This window comes from Electrona antarctica, assembly GCF_951216825.1.
Source record: "Electrona antarctica genome assembly, chromosome: 12".
Classification (NCBI taxonomy): Eukaryota; Metazoa; Chordata; class Actinopteri; order Myctophiformes; family Myctophidae; genus Electrona; species Electrona antarctica.
Window position 1 is genome coordinate 12,781,623 of NC_136793.1, and position 23,921 is coordinate 12,805,543.

The 23,921-nt window shown below is 44.0% G+C and overlaps 1 protein-coding gene across 1 annotated transcript in view; it reads left to right on the forward strand.

The window, feature by feature from the left end:
* Window positions 1-22,360, forward strand: part of top3b (DNA topoisomerase III beta) — a 38,093-nt gene extending 15,733 nt beyond the window's left edge. Inside the window, exons 5-18 of the mRNA XM_079517052.1 lie at window positions 1,477-1,673; window positions 3,107-3,263; window positions 3,662-3,775; window positions 4,493-4,583; window positions 5,392-5,546; window positions 6,756-6,861; window positions 7,298-7,444; window positions 8,129-8,302; window positions 9,249-9,377; window positions 15,713-15,862; window positions 16,528-16,628; window positions 19,098-19,299; window positions 20,648-20,835; window positions 21,652-22,360. Coding sequence (XP_079373178.1) covers window positions 1,477-1,673; window positions 3,107-3,263; window positions 3,662-3,775; window positions 4,493-4,583; window positions 5,392-5,546; window positions 6,756-6,861; window positions 7,298-7,444; window positions 8,129-8,302; window positions 9,249-9,377; window positions 15,713-15,862; window positions 16,528-16,628; window positions 19,098-19,299; window positions 20,648-20,835; window positions 21,652-21,942 — 2,202 coding nt within the window. The 3' untranslated portion in view covers window positions 21,943-22,360. The remainder of the gene's footprint in view (window positions 1-1,476; window positions 1,674-3,106; window positions 3,264-3,661; window positions 3,776-4,492; window positions 4,584-5,391; window positions 5,547-6,755; window positions 6,862-7,297; window positions 7,445-8,128; window positions 8,303-9,248; window positions 9,378-15,712; window positions 15,863-16,527; window positions 16,629-19,097; window positions 19,300-20,647; window positions 20,836-21,651) is intronic.
* Window positions 22,361-23,921: the final 1,561 nt, after the last annotated feature.

Consider the following 23,921-nt stretch of genomic DNA (forward strand, 5'->3'; position numbering starts at 1 on the left):
TTCCAATTGCTGCGGATGACCAACCGCAAACGGCAGCAAATTAAATCTGCAAGAATCCCAACTTCTCCGCCCATTCGCATCGAGTCTACCGAAGTATTAGGTGTGAAGGCGACCTTGGATATACTCAGAGACTCCTCAAGTTATTGGTTTAGGAATGCGACAAAAACGAATAAATCTCTATGGATTCGTGGGGTGTGTGATTAATTGATAGAAAATAAGTAATTTTTTGGGTGAGCTACTCCTTTAAGTACCCACAAACAACATGGAGGGTACCCATGATAACCTCTGACCCTCCACTGACCGAGGCAACACCATTTGTGATACATAAAAGTCTAATCTGAACTAGTCAATATTGCACCTTTACAGACAACGTTCTGTCACTAAACTCCGTGAAGGCATGATTCTTCTTCTTTTGCTGTGTTAGACGCCTGTATTTCCTCATCGCCAGGAGTGCTGAGTGAAGTTGTTTTGGAGAGCACTGGTTTTAAATCACTCGGCGACAGTGCATACCACCTGTTAATTCAGTCGTTCTTGAACCTTTTCCTGTCAAGGACCCTCAAATTATATTCTATACCGGTATGCACGCCATGTAGGCGTGTATCTGGCTGTGAAACCCTGTCTGAAATGATTGGTGGCAGGGCCCCCATACAAGATTAGTGTTGTTAGAATATTTCAAAAAATATAAAAAACTATTTCACACAAAAAGATAAAAAAATAAATAAATGAATTGCCAATGTATATACTGTTAAAGTGAACTACCACTCATTTTCAACATTGAACTAATTAATATACCAGTGTTCTTTAGCCTGCTAACATGACTCCAGGTTCTAGACCTCCAGTTCTAGGCTCAACAGAAGGGGGGGACTTTTTTTCCCGTATTATTTCCACACAACTCTAAGGTATATTAATGGCATAGTGGCATACCATAGTTTGTGGTATTCCCCTTTTAAAACAGGTTGTGAGCCCAAGACGTCCACAGATGTCCTGGGAAATCCCGCTATGTAGTGCCCAAGACGTCTGTGGACGTCTGTGGACAAAAACATTGTTGTGTTTTTATATAAAAATGTAAAGTGGTCACCCTGGGTTATTTTTTTGAAAGTGTTGTGTGGGCACACAATGTGTTAAAAGTGGTTAAACTGATTTTGATGCTTTATGAAATTATTTAGCTGGGGACCGACCCCCTGGAACCCCAATGGGGGACCCCACTTTGAGAACCACTGGGTCTTACTCTTAACCCATTTTGACCTGAGATCAGATTCTAAAAATGTCTTCTAAATCCTGAAGCTATGTTTCTATGTCAGTCGTTCTTCGATTTTTCAAAAATAGCAGACCTAGAAGCTCGTAGCGCGCCACTCTGTGGCACGCTATGAGCTTGTAGATCTGCTATTTTTCAATAGCTAAAGCATAACATAATGCTAACACCAAAAGGGGTTCCCGCCCAAAATGGGTTAATTTACTCATCTCACCGTCTCCCAGGTCTTAGATGCCATCCAGCCGGTTATGAACAACCCGTACGGCGGGGAGAGAGCGGTGTACCGCGCCAAGTTCAGCTCCATCACCGACACGGACATCTGGGCCGCCATGAACCACCTGGGGGAGCCCAACCGCAACGAGGCGCTGTCGGTGGACGCACGGCAGGAGCTGGACCTGCGCATCGGCTGTGCCTTCACTCGGTAGGTGGACCACTGAGGAGCTGGACCTGCGCATCGGCTGTGTCTTCACTCGGTAGGTGGACCACTGAGCTGGACCTGCGCATCGGCTGTGTCTTCACTCGGTAGGTGGACCACTGAGCTGGACCTGCGCATCGGCTGTGCCTTCACTCGGTAGGTTGACCACTGAGCTGGACCTGGGCATCGGCTGTGTCTTCACTCGGTAGGTTGACCACTGAGCTGGACCTGGGCATCGGCTGTGTCTTCACTCGGTAGGTGGACCACTGAGCTGGACCTGCGCATCGGCTGTGTCTTCACTCGGTAGGTGGACCACTGAGCTGGACCTGGGCATCGGTTGTGTCTTCACTCGGTAGGTGGACCACTGAGCTGGACCTGCGCATCGGCTGTGTCTTCACTCGGTAGGTGGACCACTGAGCTGGACCTGCGCATCGGCTGTGTCTTCACTCGGTAGGTGGACCACTGAGCTGGACCTGCGCATTGGCTGTGTCTTCACTCGGTAGGTGGACCACTGAGCTGGACCTGCGCATCGGCTGTGTCTTCACTCGGCAGGTGGACCACTGAGCTGGACCTGCGCATCGGCTGTGTCTTCACTCGGTAGGTGGACCACTGAGGAGCTGGACCTGCGCATCGGCTGTGCCTTCACTCGGTAGGTTGAACCACTGAGCTGGAACCGCAGAGAAAACCTCCACTGACAAGCCTACCTGGTAACCGCTGCACGACTGATGCCTGGGGTTTTGGGTACGGATCCTCACTTCCCACCTTCAAATCTGCACTAAAAACCCACCTGTTCACCATCGCATTTCCAAGCTGATGTGTTTTTAAAACTTGCACTGTTTTATTGGTTTTATTCTTTTAATTGTTTTTTTTTCTAATAAAGTTGTCCTTTTCTTGTTCCCCCCCCTGGCCCCAACACATGTAAAGCGTCTTTGAGTGTCAAGAAAAGCGCTATATAAATCCCAGATATTATTATTATTATTATTATTAATTCTTTTTTTCATAAAGTACCAAATCAATTCTTAGAAATATGGGAAACCTTTTTATTATTATTTATTTTTGTAATAGCTGATCTACAGTATAAGCTCACAATGAGCCATGTAGCTCATTGCTCAGCATGAGCTTGTAGACTGCCTATTTATTTATCTTCGTTTTTCAATTTTAAATTGTTCCCCTATAATGACATGCCCAAAATAGGTACACCAGGGCAGTGGTTCTCAGACCGGATCACACACAGTCAGTTCGGAATGAAATTCAGGCTTACCTCCCCTAGTGACGCATGGTCAAGTCTGATGTATGCTCGTTTGTTGATGATTTACGTTTGTTTGAAGTATGTTGATGCATAATATCTAAATTCCAATTCGACTGATTCACTCCCCCTCCGAGGAACTAATTCATTAATGTGATCTCTGTCTATGTTTTGCTGTTCGTATCCGGTTCAGGTTCCAGACCAAGTATTTCCAGGGTAAATACGGTAACCTGGACTCCACGTTGATCTCATTTGGACCCTGCCAGACCCCGACGCTGGGCTTCTGCGTGGAGCGCCATGACAAGATCCAGTCCTTCAAGCCAGAGACCTACTGGATCCTGCAGGCAAAGGTAATCTTTTTTTTTTTGGTAGACATCTGTCTTTCATAATGACCTCAGTGTTTTGTCTCAAATGGGCTGCCGTAAAAAGGCGAACTAGCATAAGACCCACTGCGCATGCTCTGAGCTCTGGATGGAGTTATGTAATTTCTCACCTGTACCACAGTACCATTCATTCTTGGATATACCAATGGTTAGTCCGGAAATTCTCCTTTTAAGGCGCAAAGGAACTGACGCGAGTGGAGGACACCAGGCTGGACATTTCAGTATTGGAATTTGGCTTCCGTCGGTGTGCCTTTCCTTTTGCATCAGAACTCCACACTGTCACCACGAGGCTGGATGTTCTTGGCCTGCTGAACGCCACTAGGCCAGCAGGGTGCGCTGATGGACATGCTTGTGTTTTGTGGCAGGTGTTCAAAGGGAAGGACAGCCCCATTACGCTGGACTGGGACAGGGTGAGGGTGTTCGACCGAGACGTGGCTCAGATGTTTGTCAACCTGGCCAAGACCTCCAGAGAGGCCCGGGTAAGAGACCTCCTTACTTTAGCATTAATTAAAGGTGCTGTAGTAGGTTCCTTTTTTTTATTTGTTAAAAGTAACTAAAACATTTTTGGTGAAACAGGTAAAGCTCTATATTCAGATGGCATTCATTGCTGGAGCGTTTGTTCAGTAATAGGTGTCTTCCCGTCTCCCCAGCTCTTACAGTACAAATACATGGTTGGGCGGGAACCCCTTTTGGTGTTTTAAACATTATGTTATAATTTAGCTATTGAAAAATAGCAGATCTACAAGCTCATAGCGCGTCACTCGGTGGCGCTGGAACTACATATTTTTAGATGGGTTTCCGTGGCCCAATAGAGCTAATTCTGGGGGTCCTTGACATGAAAAAGGTTGAGCACCACTGACACAGAAACATGGGTTTTACAGAAAAATGCCATTTTTTTTAATCGACCTCAGTCCAAAATGGGTTAACACAACCTCTGTAGCATAATATTGCATACATGGCATTCCCAGGATGTTGCACTAAAAACAACACGGGGTGCATACTTAGTTTAGACTAGTCATTGGTTAGACATGGGTTAGGTTTAGGTTTAGGTGTGCTGCCCCGTGGGACGTTAGTTTTAGGGTGAGGGTTTGAGATAGGTTGTAGTTGTAGGACTAATAATGACTGGTCTAACCAATGACTAGTCTAAACCAAAAACTGTCTAAACTAAGTACTGCATCTCTACCCCTCTCCCGTAGGTGGAGTCGGTGAGTAAGAAGGAGAAGGCAAAGCAGCGACCGCAGGCCTTAAACACGGTGGAGATGCTGCGCGTGGCCAGCTCCTCTCTCGGTGGGTCAGCGGCGACTAACATGAACATAAACATAACCATGAACATAACCCATTCTGGGCGGTGTTTTAAGCATTATGTTATACTTTAGCTATTGAAAAATGGCAGATCTACAAGCTCATAGCGCGGCACCGAGTGCCGCGCTACGAGCTTGTAGATCTGCTATTTTAGAAAAATCGTGGTGCAAATCTTTGAATAGATATTATTTCAGAGTGAACTTTTTTAACTCCCTGGTCCCTGGAACAACATATTATCAGATGGGGTTCGGTGGCCAATTACATATATATTTGGGGGACCTTGACATGAAAATGTTTGAGAATGATTGACATAGAAACATGGGTTTTTCAAGTCAAGATCAAGTCACTGTCAAGATTTAGAAGACATTTGTGGAATGTTTTCTCAGGTTTAACATTACGATGTGTTGGGTAGGCATGGGTCCGCAGCACACAATGCAGATGGTTTAACATTACGATGTGTTGGGTAGGCATGGGTCCTCAGCACACCATGCAGATGGTTTAACATTAGGATGTGTTGGGTAGGCATGGGTCCGCAGCACACCATGCAGATAGAGGTTTAACATTAGGATGTGTTGGGTAGGCATGGGTCCGCAGCACACCATGCAGATAGAGGTTTAACATTAGGATGTGTTGGGTAGGCATGGGTCCGCAGCACACCATGCAGATGGTTTAACATTAGGATGTGTTGGGTAGGCATGGGTCCGCAGCACACCATGCAGATGGTTTAACATTAGGATGTGTTGGGTAGGCATGGGTCCGCAGCACAGGTTTAACATTGCGATGTGTTGGGTAGGCATGGGTCCGCAGCACACCATGCAGATAGCGGAGCGCCTGTACACACAGGGCTACATCAGCTACCCCCGTACGGAGACCAACCACTACCACGAAAACTTTGACCTGAAGGGAACCCTCCGACAGCAGGCCAACAACCACCTGTGGGGAGACGAGGTATGGACGGAGCCTGTAGTCTGAAGACCCACTTCTTCAAACCCACCCCCTAGCACTCACCTCTTTAGACTCCACCTCACCCCCTAGCACTCACCTCTTTAGACTCCACCTCACCCCCTAGCACTCACCTCTTTAGACTCCACCTCACCCCCCTAGCACTCACCTCTTTAGACTCCACCTCACCCCCTAGCACTCACCTCTTTAGACTCCACCTCACCCCCTAGCACTCACCTCTTTAGACTCCACCTCACCCCCCTAGCACTCACCTCTTTAGACTCCACCTCACCCCCCTAGCACTCACCTCTTCAGACTCCACCTCACCCCCTAGCACTCACCTCTTTAGACTCCACCTCACCCCCTGGCACTCACCTCTTTAGACTCCACCTCACCCCCTAGCACTCACCTCTTTAGACTCCACCTCACCCCCTAGCACTCACCTCTTCAGACTCCACCTCACCCCCCTAGCACTCACCTCTTTAGACTCCACCTCACCCCCTAGCACTCACCTCTTTAGACTCCACCTCACCCCCCTAGCACTCACCTCTTTAGACTCCACCTCACCCCCCTAGCACTCACCTCTTCAGACTCCACCTCACCCCCTAGCACTCACCTCTTTAGACTCCACCTCACCCCCTAGCACTCACCTCTTCAGACTCCACCTCACCCCCTAGCACTCACCTCTTTAGACTCCACCTCACCCCCTAGCACTCACCTCTTTAGACTCCACCTCACCCCCTAGCACTCACCTCTTTAGACTCCACCTGACTCCTTAGCACTTCACTCTCTTGTATGCAGATATATCTTGGTCACTTGTTCTCATGTTTTTTTGTTATAGTAGTTATTTCTAGACTACAAGAATGTTATTTAGATATTAAGTTGTTTTTGACAGATGCCATGTATATTGTTCACCTGATATCTTATAATGCAGTTTAAAATGTACAGAATGTTATTTAGATACAGGTTTTTTTTTGTACCTGTTACTACTGTATATAATTTCACATATTATTGATTTAGATATATTTCAAATAACGTTTAGACTTGATTAGTTGAAATTCATTGCTTACCTGCCTGGTATCTTGAGGCACTACATAGTTCACCTTGTTTGTTTGATTAGAGTTCATGTTTACCATGCTTATTCTTAGCTCTCTGCACGAGAGCGTCTACTAAATGCCTACTTGTAAATCAGGTGTGTTGTGATGCTTCCACCAGGTGAAGGCTCTGCTCTCTGATGGACTGAACCGGCCCAGGAAGGGGTCCGATGCTGGGGATCACCCTCCCATCACCCCCATGAGAGCTGCTTCAGAGGGAGAGCTGGGTGAGATGAACCTCTAGACTTAGTAAACTAATACTTGAAGACCCGGGGCCAATTCTGCAAGTGTCTTCTAAATCCTGTTTTCTGAAAAACCTATGTTGCTATATATTGACACTGACTCTGGAGGATCAAAACCAAGCCATTCCTGAGCCACTGTCGCCCCATCGTTAGAACCGTCATTAGTTGAGTTGTTGTAACGGGTTCCATTCATGTTCTTTCTTTTACGTGTCTGGTACATGTAAACTCAAATGGAAATAAACTCCAAACGTATTTTGTGTTTTATCCTTTCGACAGATGCAGTACCTACAAATATAATATAGTCATGTTTGTTGTTTGCATTTTTGTCAATAAAACATTGACAGAACACAACAATTTATTTCATTGAATACAATGAAATGCATGTAACTTAACTTCCCGCTGTGGTCCCCCCGCCCCACAGGAAGTGACGGCTGGCAGCTGTACGAGTACATCACGCGTCACTTCATCGCCACCATCAGCCAGGACTGCAAGTACCTGCAGACGGTCATCGACTTCAGTATCGGGACCGAAGGCTTCTCCTGCACCGGCAAAACCCTCTTGTCACCAGGTAAATGAAATTAAATGAAATGATGAAATGAAATGATTACTATATTTACCCAGGGTATCTGGGCTAAGCTCAAGAACTTGTTTCCAGCCAGGCCCTGCTCATAGAACATTTCATCGTAGTGGTTCAATGCCTTGTTCAAGGGCACTTCAGCGGTGGTAATTTCAACGTGTCGGACCGCTGATTCGAACTGGCGACCTTCCGGTATCAAGACCGCTCCGCAATCAGTTCGGCCACATAGCTGTCGCCTGTCGTCTCAACTGAACTTGATGCAAAACAATGTAGCCATGTTGCCGTTGACCAAGAGTGGACGCTCTTGTACAACAAGGTAGGTCTTTAATTTAACAAAGAGACTACAGATTATCTGCAGAGATGCATTTCAAATGTTCTGTTATGTGTGGACCTCAGGAAGAATAGCCAGGTTATGTTATACCTCATCTAAGAGGGATCCTAATGAAACTCTCTTTCCCAGAGTTCACGGCGGTGATGCCGTGGCAGGGCCATAGAGTATTAAAAGGATAGAGACTGAACCGGAGCGATAGCCCCCTCCCCGCTATTCATTTCAGTGGAAGTTGCTCAGTGGCGGTTTGAAGCACCCGGAAGAACCGTCTACTTACGCATTTTTTCTATTTGGGCACCAAAATTTGGTTCCCTCCTGAAGGAGGCTAATAAAACTCTCTTTCCCAGGGTTCACGGCGGTGATGCCGTGGCAGGGCATCCCCCTGGAGGAGGCGCTGCCGGTGTGTGAGCGCGGCGACATCTACACCGTGGACGAGATCAAGCTGGTGGAGAAGCAGACCAGCCCCCCCGACTACCTGACGGAGGCGGAGCTTATCACGCTGATGGAGAAGCACGGCATCGGTACGCATGTGTCTCTGTTAAAGATGGGATGCCGTGACTTTTGTACTTTTTCGGTTTCGTACGTGTCTATGGAGTTAACATTACTATAATAGACCCCCAGGTGTGGTTAGAATATTCAAATATGTCTTCCCTGTGTATTTTTGGTTCTTCATGAAAGCCTATACGCCAAATTACAATACAAAATCTCGGCCACTCGCTCACTCACACTCGCTCACTCCAGCATGGCGGTGTTATGATGAAATTGGTGACCTGCCGGAATTTGTGACCCTCTTGTGGACTTCACACAACTTACATGGAGGTCTTTAAATACGTGGCCTGAATACCGCTAGGTTCAAAATGATTTTCGTTCGGACACTGACATTATGTGATGTCTACACGATTGTCACATATTTCAGCAGGTCACCAATCTCACCGTAACACCACCATGCTGGAGTGTGAGTGAGTGAATTTGGCTTTTGAGTCAAAAGGCCCAATCGAAAATACACCATTTTTGTGACATCATAGCCCTAACCCCTCCCCCATTATCATACAACACATACAGTAGCTATGGGGTGAGGCTTACGTTCAGGTGGGTGGTGCTAAGGTGAAATCCAGGTATACTTTATGAACTGGTGGGTGTGACCACATAAAAACATAATTTTAACACTTTCTGTATACCTCCTAGTATACCTGATGATCATGTTTTAGGGGGGGGGGGGGTATCACGGCACTCTATCATTAAAAGAAAAGCAGATATACAAGCTCACAACAGCGCTGCGATGGGATGCATTGTGTCATAGTTATAGTCTATTAGTGTAAGTGTTCTTCACGGGTCTAAACTCCGACTGTTAGGATGTAATAGAATCTGTAACACCGACCTCTGATGTCTGGTGATTTTGTGATTTTGTTATTTATTTATCTTTGTACATTTGAGGGATTTATTATTTCTATTTAATATTTTGTTCAGGTACGGACGCCAGCATCCCCGTCCACATCAACAACGTCTGTCAGAGGAACTACGTGACGGTGGAGAGCGGACGCAAGCTGAAACCCACCAACCTGGGCATTGTGCTGGTGCACGGCTACTACAAGACGGGTACTAATTACATTAATTACATTATTATACCCACCAACCTGGGCATTGTGCTGGTGCACGGCTACTACAAGACGGGTACTAATTACATTAATTACATTATTATACCCACCAACCTGGGCATTGTGCTGGTGCACGGCTACTACAAGACAGGTACTAATTACATTATTACCCACCAACCTGGGCATTGTGCTGGTGCACGGCTACTACAAGACAGGTACTAATTACATTAATTACATTATTATACCCACCAACCTGGGCATTGTGCTGGTGCACGGCTACTACAAGACGGGTACCAATTACATTAATTACATTATTATACCCACCAACCTGGGCATTGTGCTGGTGCACGGCTACTACAAGACAGGTACTAATTACATTAATTACATTATTACCCACCAACCTGGGCATTGTGCTGGTGCACGGCTACTACAAGACAGGTACTAATTACATTAATTACATTATTATACCCACCAACCTGGGCATTGTGCTGGTGCACGGCTACTACAAGACAGGTACTAATTACATTAATTACATTATTATACCCACCAACCTGGGCATTGTGCTGGTGCACGGCTACTACAAGACAGGTAATAATTACATTATTACCCACCAACCTGGGCATTGTGCTGGTGCACGGCTACTACAAGACAGGTACTAATTACATTAATTACATTATTATACCCACCAACCTGGGCATTGTGCTGGTGCACGGCTACTACAAGACGGGTACTAATTACATTAATTACATTATTATACCCACCAACCTGGGCATTGTGCTGGTGCACGGCTACTACAAGACAGGTACTAATTACATTAATTACATTATTATACCCACCAACCTGGGCATTGTGCTGGTGCACGGCTACTACAAGACAGGTACTAATTACATTAATTACATTATTATACCCACCAACCTGGGCATTGTGCTGGTGCACGGCTACTACAAGACAGGTACTAATTACATTATTATACCCACTAACCTGGGCATTGTGCGGGTGCACGGCTACTACAAGACAGGTACTAATTACATTATTATACCCACTAACCTGGGCATTGTGCTGGTGCACGGCTACTACAAGACAGGTACTAATTACATTAATTACATTATTATACCCACCAACCTGGGCATTGTGCTGGTGCACGGCTACTACAAGACGGGTACCAATTACATTATTATACCCACCAACCTGGGCATTGTGCTGGTGCACGGCTACTACAAGACAGGTACTAATTACATTAATTACATTATTATACCCACCAACCTGGGCATTGTGCTGGTGCACACGGCTACTACAAGACAGGTAATAATTACATTATTACCCACCAACCTGGGCATTGTGCTGGTGCACGGCTACTACAAGACAGGTACTAATTACATTAATTACATTATTACCCACCAACCTGGGCATTGTGCTGGTGCACGGCTACTACAAGACAGGTTCTAATTACATTCATTGCATTATTACCCACCAACCTGGGCATTGTGCTGGTGCACGGCTACTACAAGACAGGTACTAATTACATTAATTACATTATTACCCACCAACCTGGGCATTGTGCTGGTGCACGGCTACTACAAGACAGGTACTAATTACATTAATTACATTATTATACTCACCAACCTGGGCATTGTGCTGGTGCACGGCTACTACAAGACCGGTACTAATTACATTAATTACATTATTATACCCACCAACCTGGGCATTGTGCTGGTGCACGGCTACTACAAGACAGGTACTAATTACATTAATTACATTATTATACCCACCAACCTGGGCATTGTGCTGGTGCACGGCTACTACAAGACCGGTACTAATTACATTAATTACATTATTATACCCACCAACCTGGGCATTGTGCTGGTGCACGGCTACTACAAGACAGGTACTAATTACATTAATTACATTATTATACCCACCAACCTGGGCATTGTGCTGGTGCACGGCTACTACAAGACAGGTACTAATTACATTAATTACATTATTATACCCACCAACCTGGGCATTGTGCTGGTGCACGGCTACTACAAGACAGGTACTAATTACATTATTATACCCACCAACCTGGGCATTGTGCTGGTGCACGGCTACTACAAGACTGGTACTAATTACATTAATTACATTATTATACCCACCAACCTGGGCATTGTGCTGGTGCACGGCTACTACAAGACGGGTACTAATTACATTATTACCCACCAACCTGGGCATTGTGCGGGTGCACGGCTACTACAAGACAGGTACTAATTACATTAATTACATTATTATACCCACCAACCTGGGCATTGTGCGGGTGCACGGCTACTACAAGACAGGTACTAATTACATTAATTACATTATTATACCCACCAACCTGGGCATTGTGCGGGTGCACGGCTACTACAAGACAGGTACTAATTACATTAATTACATTATTATACCCACCAACCTGGGCATTGTGCGGGTGCACGGCTACTACAAGACAGGTACTAATTACATTAATTACATTATTATACCCACCAACCTGGGCATTGTGCTGGTGCACGGCTACTACAAGACAGGTACTAATTACATTAATTACATTATTATACCCACCAACCTGGGCATTGTGCGGGTGCACGGCTACTACAAGACAGGTACTAATTACATTAATTACATTATTATACCCACCAACCTGGGCATTGTGCTGGTGCACGGCTACTACAAGACAGGTACTAATTACATTATTATACCCACCAACCTGGGCATTGTGCTGGTGCACGGCTACTACAAGACGGGTACTAATTACATTATTACCCACCAACCTGGGCATTGTGCGGGTGCACGGCTACTACAAGACAGGTACTAATTACATTAATTACATTATTACCCACCAACCTGGGCATTGTGTGGGTGCACGGCTACTACAAGACAGGTTCTAATTACATTCATTGCATTATTACCCACCAACCTGGGCATTGTGCTGGTGCACGGCTACTACAAGACAGGTACTAATTACATTAATTACATTATTATACTCACCAACCTGGGCATTGTGCTGGTGCACGGCTACTACAAGACAGGTACTAATTACATTATTACCCACCAACCTGGGCATTGTGCTGGTGCACGGCTACTACAAGACAGGTACTAATTACATTAATTACATTATTATACCCACCAACCTGGGCATTGTGCTGGTGCACGGCTACTACAAGACGGGTACCAATTACATTAATTACATTATTATACCCACCAACCTGGGCATTGTGCTGGTGCACGGCTACTACAAGACAGGTACTAATTACATTAATTACATTATTATACCCACCAACCTGGGCATTGTGCTGGTGCACGGCTACTACAAGACGGGTACTAATTACATTAATTACATTATTATACCCACCAACCTGGGCATTGTGCTGGTGCACGGCTACTACAAGACAGGTACTAATTACATTAATTACATTATTATACCCACCAACCTGGGCATTGTGCTGGTGCACGGCTACTACAAGACAGGTACTAATTACATTATTATACCCACCAACCTGGGCATTGTGCTGGTGCACGGCTACTACAAGACAGGTACTAATTACATTAATTACATTATTATACCCACCAACCTGGGCATTGTGCTGGTGCACGGCTACTACAAGACAGGTACTAATTACATTATTATACCCACTAACCTGGGCATTGTGCTGGTGCACGGCTACTACAAGACAGGTACTAATTACATTAATTACATTATTATACCCACCAACCTGGGCATTGTGCTGGTGCACGGCTACTACAAGACAGGTACTAATTACATTATTATACCCACTAACCTGGGCATTGTGCTGGTGCACGGCTACTACAAGACGGGTACTAATTACATTAATTACATTATTATACCCACCAACCTGGGCATTGTGCTGGTGCACGGCTACTACAAGACGGGTACCAATTACATTAATTACATTATTATTACCCACCAACCTGGGCATTGTGCTGGTGCACGGCTACTACAAGACAGGTACTAATTACATTAATTACATTATTATACCCACCAACCTGGGCATTGTGCTGGTGCACGGCTACTACAAGACAGGTACTAATTACATTAATTACATTATACCCACCAACCTGGGCATTGTGCTGGTGCACGGCTACTACAAGACAGGTACTAATTACATTAATTACATTATTACCCACCAACCTGGGCATTGTGCTGGTGCACGGCTACTACAAGACGGGTACCAATTACATTATTATACCCACTAACCTGGGCATTGTGCTGGTGCACGGCTACTACAAGACGGGTACTAATTACATTAATTACATTATTATACCCACCAACCTGGGCATTGTGCTGGTGCACGGCTACTACAAGACGGGTACTAATTACATTATTATACCCACTAACCTGGGCATTGTGCTGGTGCACGGCTACTACAAGACGGGTACTAATTACATTATTATACCCACCAACCTGGGCATTGTGCTGGTGCACGGCTACTACAAGACAGGTACTAATTACATTATTATACCCACTAACCTGGGCATTGTGCTGGTGCACGGCTACTACAAGACGGGTACCAATTACATTATTATACCCACTAACCTGGGCATTGTGCTGGTGCACGGCTACTACAAGACGGGTACTAATTACATTAATTACATTATTACCCACCAACCTGGGCATTGTGCTGGTGCACGGCTACTACAAGACGGGTACTAATTACATTAATTACATTATTATACCCACCAACCTGGGCATTGTGCTGGTGCACGGCTACTACAAGACGGGTACTAATTACATTAATTACATTATTACCCACCAACCTGGGCATTGTGCTGGTGCACGGCTACTACAAGACGGGTACTAATTACATTAATTACATTATTACCCACCAACCTGGGCATTGTGCTGGTGCACGGCTACTACAAGACAGGTACTAATTACATTAATTACATTATTATACCCACCAACCTGGGCATTGTGCTGGTGCACGGCTACTACAAGACAGGTACTAATTACATTATTACCCACCAACCTGGGCATTGTGCTGGTGCACGGCTACTACAAGACGGGTACTAATTACATTAATTACATTATTACCCACCAACCTGGGCATTGTGCTGGTGCACGGCTACTACAAGACAGGTACTAATTACATTAATTACATTATTACCCACCAACCTGGGCATTGTGCTGGTGCACGGCTACTACAAGACGGGTACTAATTACATTAATTACATTATTACCCACCAACCTGGGCATTGTGCTGGTGCACGGCTACTACAAGACAGGTACTAATTACATTAATTACATTATTACCCACCAACCTGGGCATTGTGCTGGTGCACGGCTACTACAAGACAGGTTCTAATTACATTCATTGCATTATTACCCACCAACCTGAGCATTGTGCTGGTGCACGGCTACTACAAGACAGGTACTAATTACATTAATTACATTATTACCCACCAACCTGGGCATTGTGCTGGTGCACGGCTACTACAAGACAGGTACTAATTACATTCATTGCATTATTACCCACCAACCTGGGCATTGTGCTGGTGCACGGCTACTACAAGACAGGTACTAATTACATTAATTACATTATTATACTCACCAACCTGGGCATTGTGCTGGTGCACGGCTACTACAAGACAGGTACTAATTACATTATTACCCACCAACCTGGGCATTGTGCTGGTGCACGGCTACTACAAGACAGGTACTAATTACATTATTACCCACCAACCTGGGCATTGTGCTGGTGCACGGCTACTACAAGACGGGTACTAATTACATTAATTACATTATTACCCACCAACCTGGGCGTTGTGCTGGTGCACGGCTACTACAAGACGGGTACTAATTACATTATTACCCACCAACCTGGGCATTGTGCTGGTGCACGGCTACTACAAGACGGGTACTAATTACATTAATTACATAATTACCCACCAACCTGGGCATTGTGCTGGTGCACAATAGACAGGTAGATAGACAGGTAATCAGGTAATCAGGTAGATAGACAGGCAATCATTTAAACCCACCAACCTGTTGGTGCATGGCTTCTGCAAGACAGGTAATCGTTGAAACCCACCAACCTGTGGATCATATCTCTCTTCCTGTATCGTTCCACTTTTGACCCAAGCACCGTTCAAATTTAAATTGACTTAACTATTGAACAGATGAACAAATCTTCTCTTCCAGGGGGTCCCGACACAAAACATTTTCAGACGGGGGTCCGTGGGCCAAATACTGTTTTAATTTTGGGGATCCTCGCACGAAAAAGTTTGAGATGCTGATTTAGAAGGCATTTGTGGGTTAAAAAACGTCCCATTTTATAAATTCTTTAAAATAAATGTACATTCCAGATGCGGAGCTGGTGCTGCCCACCATCCGCAGTGCGGTGGAGAAGCAGCTGACCCTCATCGCTCTGGGCAAGGCCAACTTCCAGCAGGTCCTCCAACACACTCTGGACATCTTCAAGAGGAAGTTCCACTACTTCGTCGACTCCATCAGCAGTGGGTCCACTGGACTAGCGCAGCAGCTGTCTTAGCGATTATCCTGTCGATTATTATTGAATAAAATACTGTCTAAATAATTTAGGTAAAAAATGGCTTAGTTGCAGGTTGTAAATCCTGAAACGTCTATCATTCACCTAAATGCCTGTGCTGAAATCGACGTGTAAATATGAAGCTAGCGGTTAACAATATCTCATTTTGATTATCTACTTTCATCTGAAATGCCACAATGTCCGTACGGTATGTGCAGAATGAATGCACATAGTGCAGGGTACTGCTATGTATCATTTGATTTGAACACAGCATCTTTGTTTGATTATTATACTTTAGCTATTGAAAAATAGCAGATCTACAAGCTCATAGCGCGCCACCGAGTGGCGCGCTACGAGCTTGTAGGTCTGCTATTTTTGACAAATCGTGAAAATGCGGCACAAATCTTTGAAAATTGAACATATATTCTTTCAGAAGACTTTTTTTTATTTCGACGTCAGGCCTAAATGGGTTAAGAGGTTTAATACAGGCAAAGAAAGGCCATGCCATGTTTCCAATGTGGAATCTATTTCTAATGTTTCCAATGTGGACTCTATTTCTAATGTTCCCAATGTGGACTCTATTTCTAATGTTTCCAATGTGGTCCTCATATGCGGTTCTCTTGTCTTCGGCAGGCATGGATGAGCTTATGGAGGTGTCCTTCTCCCCTATTGCTGACTCCGGTAAGCCCCTGTCGCGCTGCGGAAAGTGCCATCGCTTTATGAAGTACATCCAGGTCAGTGGCGCGCGCGCACACACACACACACACACACCCCTCCAATATATTTAGTCACAAGAACTTGTTACTTTTCATTGGTTCAATATTTAGAAAATACACCAACACACTTTTAACCACTTTCACTTTCAAAATGTTTTATTTTATTTGTTTTATTGCGAAAATGGCCAATCTACAAGCTCACTCCCATTGTGAGCTTGTAGATTGGCTATTTTCACTGCGTTAATTTACGAAAAAACAAAGAGTTGAAATATGAAGATCCAGTAGAGTACGGTTTCTGCCCGAAAGCATTATGATACTTGTGAGGACTGTGACAAGGTCAAGGTAAACGTTATTGTCCACAAGGGAAGTTTGTCTTGGGCTTTCACCCCAGCTACAGCCACACACAAAACATCAATGACAAACAAAAATGCATTACAGAGGGAGACCCAACATTACACAATTGCACACTACACATGATGTGGATAATCTAGCCTCACACAGTTACTGCTGTTTCAGAGCCTCGTTCAGCATCTTAGTTGATGCTGGTACAAACGATTTGATGCTGAACTTCAAATCATTAGAACTAAAATGTCTAACCTTGAATTTCTATCCTGGCCCTAAAAATAGCCCGGATGCACACAGAGTGGTTTGAACCGAGCCAGACAGTGACTCAACGCACATCATCTGTATGGCCATGGCTCCATGAATGCAGCTTCCTCCAGTCAGCTCATCTAATGCATGTGGCCTTCAGCATGGCTTTTAACCACTTATAACTCCAGCGGAAGTACTCCGATTTTGGACTTATTAAAAGTAATAATTCCACAATGTAGAATATCCTGTATTAAAAAGTAAGAAGTATTAAGAAGTACAAATCTAAATAGTGGTATCAACATACTATAATTAAAGTATTTTACACTTTGGTTATTCGAAAAATGACAGATCTACAAGCTCGCATTGTGAAGCGAATCTGCTGTCATCATATGATATCATGTCCAGAGCGCTCAGACAGAGCGTTTATCGACGCCGGCTGCAACATTCAAACAACCGATGCTGTGCTCAATGTCGTGTCTGAAAAAATGGCCCCTGCGCTCTACTGCGTTTTTTAGCTGCGTTTTAACTAAAAACGCGTCCAGTCTGCAATGGACAAGAGTTCTTATTTTTCTAGGCATCGCAGTTAAAAAAAACTAAGGCGGTGAACTTAAAGGAGAATTCCGGACTAGGCATTTTCTTACATTGATTAATCTGATGTTATTATATCCAAGAACAAGTGGTAGAGGTGGTAGTGTGTGCAGTGGGTCACACTAAATCATTTGTATTTTTCTGTAGACATCTGTCTTTCATAATGACCAGATACGTTCCACTGTGTTTTGTCCCAAATGGGCTGCCGTAAAATGGCAAACTACCGTAAGTTCCACCGCGCGATTGGAGCCGCGGTGCGCTCTACCACCTCTACTACTCGTTCTTGGCTATAATAACAGATCCGATTATCTGGAAGAAGGGAGCTCTCTTCAGTTCAAGTAGAACATATTTTATTCCATAAATAAAGCAAGGAAGTAGATCTGCCATGTTCACAATATTTATATGTGTAACGGAGTCAAACTAAATGTAAAGGTCCTTTCAAACGAGCATCGATTAACGCAGTCGTTGTCGCCTGGATCAACGACAGGTCTGCTCCAGGTCTGCTCAAGAGGGACGTGACAACGCAAGCGTAAAAAACGCTTCACGGGACCGCGCCCACATATAAATACGCTTGCGTTGTTGCCCCTCGACTTCTCCGCACGTACAGAAAGAAATGCAGGTCTCACTGAAAATGCTAACAATGGGGACATGCATCGGAAAGCTCCGGTGGAAATGGCAACCGGGCCCAAACCACACAGTCACCATCAAAAGTGTTTCGTACTGGTAACTCAACTATAGATCCCAATCCAATAACTGCGCTGTTTGGTGCCCCTCCAGAGGGAATACAAATACCAACTCATCAGGCTGAAGCTATAGCTTTTTCCTCTTTACTTGCCAGACGCCTGATACTATTTAGTTGGAAAAAGGCAGCGCCACCATCTCACAAACGTTGGGTGGAGGATGTTATGTCACATCTCAAACTCGAAGAACTTAAATATACAATCAGGGGCTCCACTCAGAAATATATCAGAGTTTGGCAACCATTTCTAACCTACTTTGCGGTAGTATTTTCTACGTAGTCATTGGCCATCCCCCCCCCCCCCCCCCCCCCCCCCCTTCATTTTTATTTATCTTTTTGTATTTTATGTCAGTTAGTTGATTTCATTAATGTACAATTTGTGTTTTTTTACATTGTATTTCAGACTTTTTTATTTCATACATGAATGTTGAGTACTGGTGTTGTTGTTTTGTCCTGTATCTGTTTTGTAATTGTTATGTATCTGTTGTTTGCCCTGTCTCAAACTTCAATAAAAATACTTGAATAATAAAAGTGTTTCGTACTGTAACCGCCAACCATCTACCTTGCAGGCCAAGCCCAGCCGGCTGCACTGCTCCAACTGCGACGACACGTACAACCTGCCGCAGATGGGCATCATCAAGCTGTACAAGGAGCTGCGCTGTCCGCTGGACGACTTTGAGCTGGTGCTGTGGACGTCTGGTGCCCGCGGAATGAGCTACCCCCTCTGTCCTTACTGCTTCAGCAACACACCCTTCCAGGACATGAAGAAAGGTAGGTTTTTTACCTAACCCATTGAGACCTGAGACTAGATTCTAAAATCTTCTAAATCCTGACAGTTTTCTGAAAAATAAATAAAAAAAGAACTCTGTTTATATGCCAGTGGTGCTCAAACTATTTCATGTCAAGGAGCCCCAAAATTATCATAAATTCAGCCGACGCCCATCTGAAAATATGTTGTTCCACCATGGACCCCCCCTAGAAGTAAAGATGTTCGTGTGAAATAAAGAATATATTCAAAGAGTTGCGCCACATTTTCATGATTTATCAAAAATAGCAGATCTACAAGCTTGTAGCGCAGCACTCGGTGCCCCGCTAGGACCTTGTATATCTGCTATTTTTGAATAGCTGAAGTTTAAAATAATGGTTAAAGTGGTCAAAAGCTAAGGTGACAGATGCGTTCCCGGTCTTAAAGGGCCCACTTCACCTGATTTGCAACCAGATCTTATTTTAATGATGTGTGGGAGCCAAGAAACACTTTCCTGGGGTTTTTATGTGGGTAATATGTGTTTTTTGTTATTTTTGCGAACGCAGTGAGCATTTACTATGAGACCCAGCAGATCACGTCTGTGTGTCTGTGTGTCTGTCTGTGTGTGTGTGTGTCACGCTGTAACACCACCCGCCCACCACCAGAGGGCGCAGCTGTATCACACACAAAAACACACACACACATGCACGCATGCACACACGCACGCACGCACGCACGCACACACACACACACACACACACACACACAAAACTTAACTTAAAAAAAACTTAACTTAAAAAAAAACTTAAAAAGGAAAAACGCGCGCACACACACACACACACACACACACACACACACACACACACAAAACTTAACTTAAAAAAAAACTTAACTTAAAAAAACCTTAACTTAAAAAAAAACGTAACTTAAAAACAAAATTAAAAAGCAAAAACGCACGCACACACACAAAACTTAACTTAAAAAAAACTTAACTTAAAAAAAAACTTAAAAAGGAAAAACGCACGCACACACACACAAAACTTAACTTAAAAAAAACTTTACTTAAAAAAAACTTAACTTAAAAAAATAACTTAAAAAGGAAAAACTTAAAAAAAACTTAACTTAAAAAAAAATTACCTTAAAAAAACGTAACTTAAAAAAAATCTTACAAAACACAAAAAAAAGATAACTTAAAAAAAACCTTAAAAAATTACGTAATTTATTCTAATTGTTGTTTTTGCAATTTACGAGCTGCGTTCGCTTCCCGCGTTCGCGCGTCTTACTTGTAGTATTTCAAAGTGTGTGTGTCTGTGTGTTTTATATATATATCAGGCATTTCCCTCTCACTCCCTTTTCTTTTGTGTTCCCTCCCAGGTATGGGATGCAACGAGTGCACCCACCCGTCCTGCCAGCACTCCCTCAACTCTCTGGGGATTGGTCAGTGTGTGGAGTGTGAGGGTGGCGTCCTGGTGCTGGACACCACCTCGGGTCCCAAGTGGAAGATGGCCTGTAACTCGTGCAACGTGGTGGTGCACTTCTTTGAACACGCACACAGGGTACAGGTGAGCACCAGGCTGTCTTTAATTAAACTAATCCATTCAATCAGTTATATTGAAAAAATTATGATTGCTTAAAGGTAGGTTAAGTGACATTTTCTTGGTTAAAACCAAACGTTTCCAGGTAGGTAACAACATTTCAGCCAATCAGGACAGAGTACCTATTTATCAGCTTAATTTGTATAGTGTCTCAGTTCCAATAGGCCTATCTCACAGCCCGCTTTCCACGCCCACTTCCGGTAAATAGTGGTGTCTTTAACATGAGCATTTACACGTTTTTTTTCTCTGGAGAATCTAAGTACATTTTCTAATGTAAAAATGTGACAGACCAATATTATTATGAAGCAAACATGGTAAATCAGGTCGAACAGATAGAACAAACTTACCTTGAGAAAACAAAAGTTGTAGACTTCTTAAATTACCTCTGTTAACATGTAGCGTCTATGGAGTGACGTCACGCTATCACCACTAACCCCGAAAGGGGGCGTATTTAGGGGGGCGGGGAAATTCTGTGAGATAGGCTTATATTGTCTGCTCATCACTTCCAATTTCACTAGTTTAATCTGTGTCGTGACGGAGTTCTCTATCCTGATTGGATCAAATGTGTATACCGACCTGAACATTTTCTGTTTAATAAAGAGCTGGAATGAGATGGAGACTCCCGAACAAATACTCTAGCAATGACAGAATGTAGAGCTATTTAACACTTATATTTTAACCGAAGAAAATCCCTTACCCTACCTTTAATTATCTATCCCTATTTTGGGTGTGACCGTATAGCATCCTGTGACGCTCACGCAATTCCCTCCCTTCTGCCCCTAGGTGGCACAGGAGAGCTGTGACTCCTGCGAAGCCTCCCTGGTGGCGGTGGACTTCAACAAGAACCGCAACCCGCTGCCGGGCAGCGAGACGCAGCACACGGGCTGCGTGTTCTGCGACCCCGTCTTCCAGGACCTGGTGGAGCTCAAGCACGCCACCATGAGGCACCCCATGCACCGCGGGGGAGGAGCTAGACGTGGGGGTGGGGGCCGTGGCGGCAGGGGCCGAGGGCGCCGGGGAAGCCGGGGAAAGCCCAAGGACAAGATGGCCGCCCTGGCAGCGTACTTTGTCTGATGTCTTTAATGCTTTGCTTTATTTTTGTTCAACTTGAACATGCGTCTTCCAGTCATAATGTACTGTACCAATGTTTTTTTTTAAAAACTGTCGAATGAGATAAACCTAATTGGTTGTTATACATGATATTATTGTTTGAAATTGGTCAGTACCTGCTGATGTAATGCATCACGTTTTTGTTTGACAGGAGTCATATTTAGGGACTTTTGATATCTATCCGATGTCTCCATTAGTACGTGCAGATATGCTCTAAAAGAACAACAATAATAATAATAATTTTAACTGGGATTTAATACATTACATACATTAATGTATTTACTAGCATAAAGGGTACATCTACTGTCTGTATGTTTGTTAATTATGGAAAAGTCTTATTTTGGTCGTTGATATCAAAAGTAAAGTAATCTGAAAAACTGTTGCAGGTAATATTTGTCATAATTGTTTTTCAGTGGGACAAATGGCCCAATTTCCGTCAGTAAGTAGTTGCCTTGCCGAGCCATGAGGCCCATAGGGCAGGAGCCTAGCTCCCTTTTCTGTAGCCTGAGGCAGCTTGATGTACAAGTACACCCCCTGGACATGACGCTAGTATGTCGCAGGGACCTTTTTTTTTTACCATCAACTTACAACATGTCGATGTAGATCGGCTAGTTGAACAATTTTTCAAAATATAAAAAGGCAATGGAGTTTAGGGATAAGGGGTAAGGAAGGCACTAACAAAAATAGGCCCCAAAGTGTTAACCACTTATGTTCTGTTCTGTATCATGCGTTTTGAGAACCGCTTTTTTCCCACTATTTTTGAAAATCTTTAGACATATTTTCACCTACAGTGCAATTGTGTGTGGTAACACTTCCACACACTATAGATTAAGTTAGGCAAAAACCAGTAGGCAATATCAACAATAAAATATATTTGCACACTGCCACTGGCGCGGTCGAGAAAAACGTTTAATGTGAAGCAGAGTTTCAACGATGCCTGCATGAGGAAGGTCTACAAGACCAAAACGTGTATAGACGCCATGTTGAAAGGGTACAAATGTTCAGCTTGGGTGACAGAACACAAATGATGCATTTAATTTGATCCCACTACCAGTCAGAATGGCTGGTAGGCCTTTTTCACAGTGTATATACATATGAGTGGGTATGCTTGATTCAGTTGGTGTTGTGTGTCAAATTGATTGAAGGTACATGAGTGTCAACATGGACACTCATACTTCCATACTTTGAGAAACACAGTCTGTAGTATTAATTAGTATTATACTGTATGGTGTTTAACAGATTGGGTTAGATTGATTGATTGATTGATTGAAGAATTTATTAACAGTTTGCAGAATTACAGTACATTTCAAGCACAAACTCAATACAAAGGCTGTTAACTGTGAGTGGACGACCCAATTAAGCATTACACTTGTTTCCAACAGGGTCCACCATGTTCAAATCATCAAAACATTTAGAGACGTACAAATAGACACTTCTATAGACAGAACAGGAATTCATCAAAAAGGAGGTACAAAGGGAAAAGAAATATATACAGTGAGGGGAAAAAAGGGGGGGGCGGGGGGGGGGATTCAGATTTTACGGGGGCCAGTTTCGAATTGCAGCCATCCGTAGGTGCCCTTTGAGAGCGGTTTTGAAGGAGTCAAGGGATTCGCATGTCTTAGTGACAGTTGGTAGGGCGTTCCACATTTTGGTGGCATAGGTGCGAAAAGAATTTAGTCCCTTGTTTGTGCCGAATCTGGGTTGTACATGGTTCGTTGCACTCCCTCTGGTGTTGTGGGTGTGGACTTCGTTAACATTAAGGAAGTATCTAGACAGGTACATGGGTATCTTGGTGGTGTATCGAATCTTGTGGACCAGACCCATTGCAAGTTGCTGTACTCTGTCGTCGACCCTAAGCCAGTTGTAGGCTACAACCCCTAGCTAGCCATAGTTAACTTTAAAGTAGCTATAAAGTTTTTTTTGTAATCAAAATTTTGTCTATT